We start from the raw sequence: 13,684 nt of genomic DNA, 5'->3' as shown, positions 1-13,684 counted from the left end.
AAAAACAAAAAGCTCATTAGACTTTACTAAAGAAAGCATTAAGGACCAAGCCTGTTCACAGAACATTGCAGACTTTAAAGCCATACATAGTATAGTCCTTTAAACAATAAATAGAGCTGAAGCCAGAAAAGCACATCTTGGCTTCACTTAGAAAGGGGCTGCAAATCCCTGTTCTTGAGGTTCTGAAGCCCCTATCTCAGGATTGTTGGAAGTTAACCCAACAGATCCTCAGTGATTAGCAAGTTGTTTACTATTGTGTGCATAGGGGATTACTTATTTTTTGGGGGAATAACCCTTTAAGGTAATGCAGTTCAGTTTACTGACACCTTGGTGTCCCATTTCTGACATGGGGTTCTATGAATGCTAATCACTTAGGCTAGGGTCACATTGCATTAGGACAGTCCGTTTAGCGCATAGCGCTATGGACTGCGCTAACACAATGTCCCAAAAGGGATTGCATTAGCCAATCCTGCTAGCGCAGATCCCCAATCTGCGCTAGCGAGGAACGGACCGCGACCGCTGAAAGCAGCGTTCGCGGTCCGTCACTCAAATGACAGCACATCGCTAGCGCACGCCCAATGTGGGCATGCACTAGCGATGCGTTCACCATTACAATCAATGGCGGCATTAACGGACTACGTTATACTGCGTTATGCTGCGGTGTAACGTATTCCATTAAATGGGGTCACATAACGCAATGTGACCCTAGCCTTAGTGACATTATTTAATATTTTTTGTTTCCTACTATACTGACAAATGAAAACTTTGCCTTAGAATTACTTTAAAGCTGTAAAATAACACCTCACAGAATAAATACTATGTTAGTGCGAAATTGTCGCCCTAGTTCTTTAGAAAGTGACATGGCTGAATACATATAATGAGAAGAAATTGTACCAAAATGAAGACATTTCTCTTGTCGACTTCAAGGGGTCGGTTTATCAAAGTCTTGGTTGGGAATCTGTGTATCAAAAGACAAAATTAAATTGAATTTCAATTTCAATTGGAATAGCTTTTCTTGATAAAACAGATGACGGTTTGCTTCCCAGCTGGGTAATACTGATAAATGCCACCAATCTGCAAGTAATAACAATTTATATCTATATAATAGGAAACATAGATAGAGCGAGGAGGCAATCATGAAGCTTCTGCTTTAATTAGTTCACTTGTAATGCTTAAAAAATATTCAGTTACAGTCAAAATTGTTAAAATTTAAAGCGAGTTACTGCTTACTAGGATGTGAATATTGATTGTTCTCACACTACACTCGGCATCCATGGCTTTTGCTATAAGATTTATCACTATCTTCATCTTAATAGCCTTGTATAAAGTATAAAATTCCATAACCTCATAGTAAACTTAAATTTAAATCTTAAAGGAATTACAATAGGTTTTAAAAATGTATACCTGCTCTTTAGCACAATACTTATGAAAAACACAGTCTTGCTGTCCTCCTACTTCTCAGCAAGTTAAAACTGTGTTTGGTGCACTGTAACTTTCTTCCTTTTATATTGCTCTTGCTATGGTGCGGTAGTATTCTTGTCATGAAGTAAATTCCAACCTCTCTATTATGCTGGAATGCAGTTAGACCGCAACGCAGGAGCAAAGAGACATATAACCATCCCCACTTCCTGAACAGAAATAGAAACCCATTCCGACATGCTGTAGAGCAATAAATATCCACCCCCACTTCCTGTAGACAGACAAAATCACAGTCTGATTTCCTGTAGAGTAATTAAGACCCACCTTCACTTCATGCAGAGAGGCCAAAACCCATTCTGACTTCCTGTAAAGAGAAAAGGACCCACCTCCAAGTCTTGTAGAAAGACAAAAACCCACCTTTACTTTTTATAGAGAGATAAAGACCTACCCCCATTTCCTGTAGAGAAACAAAAACTCATCCTCATTTCCTGTAGATAGATAAAGACCTGCCACAACTTCTATAGCGAAACAAAGATTCATCCTGACTTACTGTTGGGAAACAAAGAACCGTCCTGACTAACTGTAGAGAGACAAAAACCCATCCTGACATCCCTTAGAGAAATAAACACCCCTGATTTCCTGTAGAGAGGAAAAGATCCACTCCCACTTCTTCTACAAGGACAAAAACCCATCCTGACGTTATGTGGAAAGTTAAAGTCCCACCTCCACTTCCTGTAAAAATGCAAAAAACACATCTTGACTTCCTGTAGAAAGCTAAAAACCCACCCACTCTCTCTGTTATCCATTATTAACTGTCACATGCAGTTGCCATCAACCACTGAGACACATATTGGCTAGCAGTTTGGAGAGATTATTTGTGATAAATGAAGTGTTTTCATTTTTGAACAAATGAGATCATATTAACTTAATGTACAAAGACGATTTTATTAAACTTTTCAGTCCCTTTGTTATTAGAGTTTTAAGCTATCCCACAGTGTCTTCATTTCACCTTTACTTTTGCATTTATTTAGAAAATGGCAGAAAAAAAATCTCTGTATAGGATAGGATAGCCTCAAATCCAGACTATATGTGCATATATATGTCCATAAGGTCAAGCTTCCAAAAGAAAACAGGGCCATGCCATGACTTCCAATCGAGTTGAGATAAAATACTTCTCTATTAAAATATATATTTTCCAGAGATAGGTAAGATATCACAAATATACTATTCATATGGCATACATGATGGTAAAATTTCCTATTGTGATATATGCAAGAAATCTCATTAAATGATTAATTGCATGAATTCTGGTGTAAAAGCTTTGAAAAGTTGCAAAATTTGCGCTCACAGTTGCACCTAACTTTTGTGATGTCTACATCTTTAAGCCAGTTTTTTCCACCTCTGCCATAATGGGCTGACCTGAGGCAAGGCAGTAGAGTGGTGACGACAGCTTAATTTCTTGACAAATGGCAGCGTACTACTCCACAAGTCTTACTGTAGCAGGGACTGGAGTGTGATTTGTGGTGAGGTGCACCCAGACGTCCACACCATTCATCAGTCATTCAGGATTTATAAAGAGGTGTAGGTAACTTGAACTTTTATAGTAATAAGTTGCTGCCTCTAGGTATAACCTTGTTCACTATTTTCAGGACGTTTTACCCCTCTGTGACTTGATCTAGCCTGTCTTACAACTAGGATTACAACTAGCTCAGTGACGTGAAACAGAGAAAGGTTATTAAAAGAACACACTCGGATTGGGTCACAGTTAACAATACGATACCTCAAGAGTCAGTATTGGGCTCTCTTCTTTGTAACATATTTATTAACTAGATTGTGGCCCGATTCTAACGCATCGGGTATTCTAGAATATGCATGTCCCCGTAGTATATGGACAATGATGATTCCAGAATTCGCGGCAGACTGTGCCCGTCGCTGATTGGTCGAGGCAACCTTTATGACATCATCATTGCCATGGCAACCATTATGACATCATCGTCGCTGTGCCCGTTGCTGATTGGTCGAGGACACCAAGCCTTGACCAATCAGAGACGCAGGATGTCTACGTCCTTTATGACATCATCGTCGCTGTGCCCGTCACTGATTGGTCGAGGCCTAGCGGCCTCGACCAATCAGAGACGCGGGATTTCTACATCGATGCTGTGCCGATCTCTGATTGGTCTAGGCCTGGCGGCCTCGACCAACCAGAGACGCGGGATTTCCAGGACAGACAGACAGACAGACAGACGGAAAAACCCTTAGGCAATTATATATATAGATGACCTTGTAGCGAGCATACAGTGTAGAATTTCAACATTTGCAGATGGTACTAAACTCTGCAAGGCAATCAACACAAAGGATAATTTAATGCTACAGAGGGAGATATGGAAGCGGGAGGATTGTGCTTAAAAATAGAAATTGAAGTTTAATGGAGATAAATGTAGGTCATGCATTTGCGCAGACTAAATAACATTTATAATTGAACTAAATTGTAAACCATTGGGTGAAACTGTCACTGAGAAATACTTGAGCATATTGGGGATGGCAAACTCAACTTTAGTGATCATTGCCAGGCTGCTGCCGCCAAGGCATATAGAATAATGCAAAGCATCAAAAGAAGCATAGATACTCATGAAAAAAATCATAGTTTTGTCTCTATGGCTGAACTAAAGCTATGTTTTCAACTATGAACTATATTTTGGGGTAATTAAACTTCAGAGCATAATAAAATTATTTTTTAGTAACAATTGAGTCTGTTTGCCAAGTTCCAGCAAATATTTTGAAATTAAATTGTGGAAGATTCGTTTTTTCTCTAATAATTAACTTTTTCATACCCTTGAAAAAAACATGAGGATGTTAACTAAGCAAAAAATAAAGTAAAGGCATCAGCAATTATTAGTACTCAGCATGTGCGAAGTTTACTTTTTAAACCTTTTACAACAGTGTTAAAAGTATTTAGAAAAGAATGTGACAGACACAAAGTGGCTGCCATCAAGTCTAGACATTTTTGATACATGAGGCCCAAGAGTGTTTCAGAAATGGGAAAATATATCTACTTGAAAAGTGTTTGTTAATAAATCAATGTTGTTGTTTTTTACAGCTGAAGATGCGTGTGGAGGCACAGTACGAGGAACAAATGGAATTATATCAAGCCCCGGATTTCCCAATGAATACCATAACAATGCAGACTGCACATGGACAGTTGTCACTGAAATTGGAGATACCATATCACTTGTTTTTACAGATTTTCAAATGGAGGAAAAATATGATTATTTGGAAATTGAAGGTTCTGAGCCACCAAAAATACGGTAAGATGTTTGCCTTTTTTTATTTGTTTATGTGACTAAGATGAAATTCATGGTTCTGTAATTTAATTTTAATAAATACATTTTTAATGGTTATAAAAAATACTTCATGGAAAAATGTGCATATGTGATACAATTTTATATAACCACAAGACAATATAAAAGTAAATGAATAATAATGGTAAGCAATTTTATGACTGATTGCATTCTTGAATATATTATAGTTTTTTTAAAGAAATTTTAACTTCTTTGATTAATAGTAGTGTTGAGCATTCTGATACCGCAAGTATCGGGTATCGGCCGATATTTGCGGTATCGGAATTCCGATCCCGAGTTCCAATATTTTAGCGATTTCGGGAATTGGGATCGGGATGAATATTTATGTGTAAAATAAAGAATAAAAATAAAAATAAAAAATATGAATATACTCACCCTCGGACGCGCCCTGGTTGTAACCGCTGCAACCGGCAGTCTCCGTTCCTAAGAATGAGCGAATGAAGGACCTGCGATGACGTCGCGGCTTGTGATTGGTCGCGTGAGCAGTCACATGAGCGGTCACACGACCAATCACAAGCCGCGATGTCATCGAAGGTCCTTCACCCGCTCATTCTTAGGAACGGAGACTGCCGGTTACACTGCTAAGGTCCAGGGTCCACCGGAGGGGTGAGTATATCCATATTTTTTATTTTTATTCTTTATTTTTTACATGAATATGGATCCCAGGGCCTGAAGGAGAGTTTCCTCTCCTTCAGACCCTGGGAACCATTCCAGGATACATTCCGATATTTGTGTCCCATTGACTTGTATTGGTATCGGGTATCGGTATCGGCGATATCTGATATTTTTCAGATATCGGCCGATACAATCCGATACCGATACTTTCAAATATCGGAAGGTATCGCTCAACACTAATTAATAGACGCCCACTTTCCAAACTGTATTTATAAGGCATTTTAACTAAACATATGGCTGAAGTATACAGGACATGATGCCTATATAGAGGAATAGACTCTCTTTGATGTTAAAATTCAGTGCCATAGACACTTGAAGTGGAATTAATCATGAGATCATTTTTTCTGTTTCGGCTGCATTGCTATTATTTGCACCAAAGATATGTATGATGTTTAACCCCTTTCTGACATCGGGCAGAATAGTACGCCTATGTCGGACACCCTCCCTTTGATGTGGGCTCTGGCGCTGAGCCCACATCTTTTTTGGAACATGTCACCTGTTTTGAACAGCTGACATGTGCCTCTAACAGCCACTGGTGGAATCAAAATCCACTCGTGGCTGTTAACCCGTTAAATGCTGCTGTCATTGGTGGTCAGCTCTCAGAGCAAGTCAGCAATTCTTCTACATACAGGCAATCTGATCATCGCCTGTATGCAGCAGAGGCAATTGGGCTATGGCAGCTTCTAGTCTTCCATGAGACTATTGAAGCATGTCAAAAGTTAGAAAAAATGTTTTTAAAAATATTTAAAAAATAAAAATATATACAAGTTCAAATCACCCCCCCTTTTGCCCCATTCAAAATAAAATAATAATTAAAAAATAAAACATACACATATTTGATATTGCCGCTTTCAGAATCACCAGCTCTATCAATATAAATAAAGAGCTAACCCAATCAATAAACAGCGTAATGAGAAACAAAGTCAAAACACCAGAATTACGTTTTTTGGTCGCCGCAACATTGAATTAAAATGCAATAATTCAAAATGGGCGATCAAAATGTCAGCTTGGTGCTCAAAAAATAAGACCTTACCCAACCCGAGATAACGAAAAATGGAAATGCTAGGGGGATCAGAAAATGGCGCAAATTTTGGGGGAATTTTTTTCATCACTTAGATAAAAAAGTACCATTACATGTTTGATGTCTATGAACTCATAATGACCAGGATAATCATAATAGCAGGTCAGTTTTAGCACTAAGTTAACCTAGTTAAAAAGCAAAACAAAAAACTATTGTGGAATTGCACTTTTTTGCAATTTCACTGCACTTGGATTTTTTTCCCCTTTTTCCAGTAGAGAATATGGTAAAACCATTGGTGATACAACTTGTCCCGAAAAAACCAAGAGCTTACATGGCCATTTTGATCAAAAAATAAAAAAAAGTTATGCCTCTGGGAAGAAGTGGAGCAAAAAATGAAAATACAAAACAAAGATAACTCTGGTCGTTAAGGGGTTATTAAATGCGGCATATCTTTAAATACAAGGTTATTGTCTAGAACTGATTTTCCACTTTTTACTCCCACCCTTCTCACAAACAAAAACTTAGGACATATGTTTTTATTACGTACAAGAAAAATGGAAATAGTTTTAGCACTATTTTCGTCAGGGTTTAAACAGATTTTCATCAGCGTTTGGTCCGAGTTTCATCAGTTTTTTTCACTGATGAGTAGGGTTGAGCGACCTTTACTTTTATAGGATCGGGTCGGGTTTCACGAAACCCGACTTTTGGAAAAGTCGGGTCGAGTGAAATCGGCCGATCCTATAAAAAAGTCGGGGTCGGCCGAAACTCGAAACCCAATGCAGTGCATTGGGTTTCCATGGTTCCCAGGGTCTGAAGGAGCGGAAACTCTCCTTCAGGCCCTGGGATCCATATTTAAGTGTAAAATAGAGAATTAAAATAAAAAATATCCTTATACTTACCCTCTGACGCGCCCTGGTACTAACCGGGAACCTTCCTTCCTTAGAATCAGCCTTCCAGGACCTTCGGTGACGTGGGCGGGTGACGTCGCGGCTTGTGATTGGCCGCGCGGCCGCCCATGTGACCGCTCGCGCGGCCAATCACATGCCGCGACGTCACCCGCGACGTCACCGAAGGTCCTGGAAGGGCTGATTCTTAGGAAGGAAGGCTGTCGGAAGGAAGCAGGGCGCTTCCGAGGGTGAGTATATTCCTATTAGGTATATACTCACCCTCGGACGCGCCCTGCTTCTTTCCGTCAGCCTTCCTTCCTAAGAATCAGCCCTTCCAGGACCTTCGGTGACGTCGCGGGTGACGTCGCGGCTTGTGATTGGCCGCGCGAGCGGTCACATGGGCGGCCGCGCGGCCAATCACAAGCCGCGACGTCACCGCGACGTCACGGCAAGGTCCTATAAGCGCGGATTCGAAGGAGAAAGGCTGCCGGTTAGTACCAGGGCGCGTCAGAGGGTAAGTATTGCAATATTTTTTATTTTAATTCTTTATTTTACACTTTAATCTGAATTCCGATACCAATTCCCGATATCTTAAACATATCGGGAATCGGTATCGGAATTCCGATTCCAGATTCAAAAGATCGCCGACTTCATGGCCGACCCCCCACTGGGGTCGGGTCGGGTTTCATGAAACCCGACCTTGCCAAAAGTCGGCGACTTTTGAACAATTTCGACCCGTTTCGCTCAACCCTACTGATGAGTAGTGTTGAGCGATACCTTCCGATATTTGAAAGTATCGGTATCGGATGGTATCGGCCGATATCCCAAAAATATCGGATATCGCCGATACCGATACCCGATACCAATGCAAGTCAATGGGAGACAAATATCGGAATGTATCCTGGATGGTTCCCAGGGTGTGAAGGAGAGGAAACTCTCCTTCAGGCCCTGGGATCCATATTCATGTGAAAAATAAATAATAAAAATAAAAAATATGGATATACTCACCCCTCTGACGGACCCTGGCTGTCACCGCTGCAAGCGTCTGCCTCCGTTCCTGAGAATGCAGAGAGTGAAGGACCTTCGATGACGTCGCGGTCAGGTCACCGGTCACCTGACCGCTCACGTGACTGCGATGCCATCGAAGGTCCTTCACTCGCTGCATTCTTAGGGATGGAGGCAGACGCTCGCAGCGGTGACAGCCGGTGTTCGTCGGAGGGGTGAGTATATCCATATTTTTTTTTTTTTTTTTTTTTTTTTACATGAATATGGATCCTAGGGCCTGAAGGAGAGTTTCCTCTCCTCCAGACCCTGGGAACCATATGCACCGCACACGCGGAAGATGACTGGGAACTTATAGGAACTTCCAATTCCGATTTCCAATATCACAAAAATATCGGAACTCGGTATCGGAATTCCGATGCAGCCAATATCGGCCGATACCCGATACTTGCAGTATCGGAATGCTCAACACTACTGATGAGAAAAGAACAGTTTCTCTATGAAATCTCCTATCAGTAAGTAAAAAACAGACAGCACATGGATGGCATCCATCTGACCTATAGATTTTCATTGCCAAGTTTGATTGACCCTGGGATTAATATCGGACATGTCTCTGTAATTTTGAATTGACAACTTGGTTAACAAAAAACATGGACATCATAGGTACGGTTGCTATCTGTAAAAAAAATGATAGCACTTGTATGTGAAAAACTGCAGGATGAATAAGTCTTTACTAGAACTAGATGGAATTTGTGACTTTTTAGTGACTTTTTAAAAAGTTGCAATTCATAAATTTGCCTTTAACCTTATTTTCATAACTCTATGTTAAACAGCAAAAATGTAGAAGTTTTTTCACATAAATTTCATGCATCAAACTTTCCAGTAAACCCCTATTACATTTTCTCCTTCATGTATAGCAGTACAGTGGCTGCAGTATGTATGGCACAGTTTTACATAGATATTTTTCCCTAGAAGCAATGCTTCTGGTGAAAAAATACTAATATAGTGCATGATGGAACATGCAAAGTGAAACACATTAGAGGCAGAGATACAGTTGAACTTCAAAGACTGTTATAAGTGCAGTAATATAACCCTTTATATTTTCAAGGTTTTAAGGTATCATGTACACGAGCCTTAAAGTGGTTATCTCAAGACCGTAATTTGGCAAATTTGCAAAATGCTTGTTAAACAAGCTGCTTTGCAGTTTACCTTTTATTAAAATTACTTTCAGCTCTCAAGAAAGGATGGATTTTTATTTTATTGTACAAAACTTTTTGTCTAGGCTACTGGCCACAATGCATTGCCAGCTATATGGTTACCCAGCAGTGATGAGCGAGTATACTCATTGCTATGGTTTTCTGAGCATGCTCAGGTCTCTGAGTATTTATGACTGCTCGGAGATTTAGTTTTTGTCGATGCAGATGCATGATTTGCGGCTGCTAGCCAGCCTGAATACATGTGGCAATTCCCTAACAACCAGGTAATCCCATATATATTCAGGTTGTCTAGCAGCTGCAAATCATGCAGCTGCGTCAACAAAACCTAAATCTCTGAGCACTCACAGATACTCAGAGACCACCCGAGCAATGAGTATACTCGCTTATCACTATTGCCTACGCAGGAAACATGCAAAATGAGCAGTTTCTATACTTAAAGCTTGCTACCAGTGCTCTGAAGCTGGAGGGATCACTGGATCTGGTCATCTTCAGTACCCTTGCCCTTATCCAATCCTGTAAAGGCAAAACTGTTTCTTCTACTTGCCTGGAAGAGAGCGCACCTTGGACCAACAGGACGACCAAATTACAGGTCTGAACTTACATTCTTCAGAGCCTGTCAAAGGGTCCTTCTCCGGTACCACCCAATCAACAGAGCTAGAGTTTAGTAAACAATTCCAAGACGTTTATTTAGGCAAAAATATGAAAGGTCCATATACGATCCACCACACAAAGGATAAAATAGTCCAGAACACGAATGCAGTTCAGTAACAGGATAAAAGTCCAACAATCCAGCAGACAGAGGACAGCATAGTCCATATACTGTTCTTTCTCTATGATATGCTGTGCTGTCTTCACATCATGGTTCCACACAGGACTTAGGGTACCGTCACACAGTGCCATTTTGATCGCTACGACGGTACGATTCGTGACGTTCCAACGATATTGTTACGATATCGCTGTGTCTGACACGCAGCAGCGATCAGGGATCCTGCTGAGAATCGTACGTCGTAGCAGATCGTTTGGAACATTCTTTCGTCGCTGGATCTCCCGCTGTCATCGCTAGATCGGTGTGTGTGACACCGATCTAGCGATGCGTTCACTTGTAACCAGGGTAAACATCGGGTTACTAAGCGCAGGACCGCGCTTAGTAACCCGATGTTTACCCTGTTTACCAGCGTAAAAAAAACCAAACACTACATACTTACATTCCGGTGTCCGTCAGGTCCCTTGCCGTCTGCTTCCCACACTCACTGACTGCCGGCCGTAAAGTGAAAGCAGAGCACAGCGGTGACGTCACCGCTGTGCTGTGCTTTACGGCCGGCAGTCAGTGAGTGCGGGAAGCAGACGGCAAGGGACAGACACCGGAATGTAAGTATGTAGTGTTTGTTTTTTTTTACGCTGGTAACCAGGGTAAACATCGGGTTACTAAGCGCGGTCCTGCGCTTAGTAACCCGATGTTTACCCTGGTTACCCGGGGACCTCGGCATCGTTGGTCGCTGGAGAGCTGTCTGTGTGACAGCTCTCCAGCGACCACACTACGACTTACCAACGATCACGGCCAGGTCGTATCGCTGGTCGTGATCGTTGGTAAATCATATAGTGTGACGGTACCCTTACTGTGTGTCACCTCCCTGATATTTACAAGTCCCTCTCCTCATTCACAGGTTAGGGGGGTGGGTCGCAGCGGCTCATTGTTTAAACAAGCTAGTTCAATATGTCATTAGCATATTAGCAAACAACATTATTCACTGACCCTTCTACTTATGAAAATAAGTAAAATAGAAACATACACAAAAATGATACCCACACAGCATATCACACCATCACAGAGCCCAACACCCCTAGCAAAGCAGAATCAGGTGTGCTTCTGAAGATTCATCTCGTGACAGCCCCTATGAAGATGTTGCTTATTTTGGTTTTTTTTAAGAAGGGTACTAATGGCATAAAAAGAAGTGATTCTGATTTTCTTCTGACTCACAAAAAATGGCCCAAACAGTGATCTCCCACTGCTAGTGATTCACCATCATTCATCATAGCAAATTATTACTGTATCAGGATGTTGGGTATAGTGTGGACCTGAACAGCCTCAGAATTTTAAAGATGATCTCTTTAGGAGATTTTAGTAGAGAGTTTATTTTAGGCACAATTTTTCCAATTTTGTTTGCTGAAATCACACTTTACATAGAGACGTTTTGATAATTTTTACATTTCATTTTAATGATACACTTCTGCATCTTTTTTTTCTATTTCTTTTAATGAGAGAAGGGAGGCTGTCATCCTGTAAACAGCTGTGTCATTTAGGAACATTCTGTGACAGCCAAGTGAGAGTTGACGTTGGGCGTATTTTTCTTAGGAAAACAGCACAATGATAAGAAATTGTTCAAAACATAATATGAACAAATGTCAATTATATTATGTGAATTATTCTTTGCGGATGATGAATGTCAGCAATATTCAAAAAAATGTTTTGTAAAAATATAGCAGAAATATCATTGATGCTATATATGATCATGTAAAAAGTGGAAGGCTGTAAGAATCTTTCAAACTCATAAATCGTTAATGTTGGACATACAAGCCTTCCTTTGACATTGGCCTTAAGAGGAAAATGTACTTGTGCCTAAAACTCCACAATGCTTCTTGAGCTTCTTGGTGCATCTGAGCAGCGGTGGGCCAGGGGTAAGATCCATAGTTTTACAATATTAAAGTTGAAAGAAGTTACAAGTCTTTTGAATTCAACCTAAAAATATATTGATACATATTTGAGGAAAAATTATTTCTTAACTGTTGATGTGGCAATTTTAATAGTTTACTGGATCAAGTCTCATCTATAGAATCTATCACCTATATCCAGTAACATTAAGTTTTTATTTAACCCCTTAATGACCAGAGGTATTTTTGGTTTAGCATTCTCATTTTTTGCTTTTCTTCATCCCTGAGCCATAGCTTTTAACGTTTTTGGTTAAAATGGCTTTGTGAGGGCTTGTTTTTTGTGGGAAGAGTTGTACTTTTGAACGATACTGTTAGTTTTCGAGCTCCCACCTCTGCACAGGGGGAATCTCGAGCCATCTCTGCTGTGGTCTCCCATTCTTCTCCAGCCACAGTGGAGCCTGCTCAGCGGAGGCTGACACTGGGTGACTGGTTACTACTGTTCTTCCAGGCTCTGCCTTTGTAGCCAGCACTGATCAGCATCGAGCAGATCTTTCTGGGACTAAGTCCTGCTTTTCCCATGCTGGGCTTGCCCACAGGATGACCTCCCATTGGAGGTTGGGGGTCACATGCGCAGGTCTTGAATCGATTCCTGTTGGACCACTAGGAAGGTCCTTGAGTGCTAAAACTATAAAAGGTTCGCATGGCCGCACAGCCATGCGCTAGTATCAAACCTATGTTATGAGCTCAGCGCCAGTGTGGTCATGGTTGTGTGTGGTGCCGGACGCCGGTGACTCGCGGTGATGTTCCAGGGGCCGCCGGAGAGGTGAATATAACAATATTTTTTATTTTAATTCTTTATTTTACACCTCCGATACCGATACCCGATACCACAAAAATATCGGATCTCGGTATCGGAATTCCGATACCGCAAGTATCGGCCGATACCCGATACTTGCGGTATCGGAATGCTCAACACTAGTGATTGGGTTAATTATTTTTTTATATTGATAGATCGGGCGATTCTGAACTTGACGATACCAAATATGTGTATGTTTAATTTTTTATTGCGTTATTTTAGATGGGGCAAAAGGGGATGATTTGAATTTTTATATTTTTTTACTATTTTTAATACTTTTTAAAACTTTTTTTTACTTTTTGCATGCTTCAATATTCTCCATGGGAGACTAGAAGCTTCACTTGTCCGATCGGCTCTGCTACATACAGGCGATGATCAGATCGCCTGCATGTATCAGAATTATTAAGTTGCTATGAGCGCTGACCAGCGAGAGGTGCTCATAGCAATCCAGCAGTGACAACCTTAAAGGTCTGCCGATGACCTAAGTTTTGTCATGCCAACCTATCGGTGACCCTCTATCATGTGAGGAGGTCACCAATGGGCGATTTCCAGTGTGCTTGTCAAAAGTGCGAGTTAAATGTCACTGTCAGAGTTTGACA

General features: G+C 40.9%; 1 protein-coding gene across 1 annotated transcript in view; it reads left to right on the top strand.

Annotated features, from left to right (window-relative positions):
• Window positions 1–13,684, top strand: part of CSMD3 (CUB and Sushi multiple domains 3) — a 2,093,798-nt gene that overhangs the window by 594,112 nt on the left and 1,486,002 nt on the right. Inside the window, exon 5 of the mRNA XM_069731799.1 lies at window positions 4,517–4,724. Coding sequence (XP_069587900.1) covers window positions 4,517–4,724 — 208 coding nt within the window. The remainder of the gene's footprint in view (window positions 1–4,516; window positions 4,725–13,684) is intronic.

The sequence above is a fragment of the Ranitomeya imitator genome, chromosome 6 (assembly GCF_032444005.1).
Source record: "Ranitomeya imitator isolate aRanImi1 chromosome 6, aRanImi1.pri, whole genome shotgun sequence".
Classification (NCBI taxonomy): Eukaryota; Metazoa; Chordata; class Amphibia; order Anura; family Dendrobatidae; genus Ranitomeya; species Ranitomeya imitator.
This window is presented reverse-complemented; position numbering and strand designations above follow the sequence as displayed.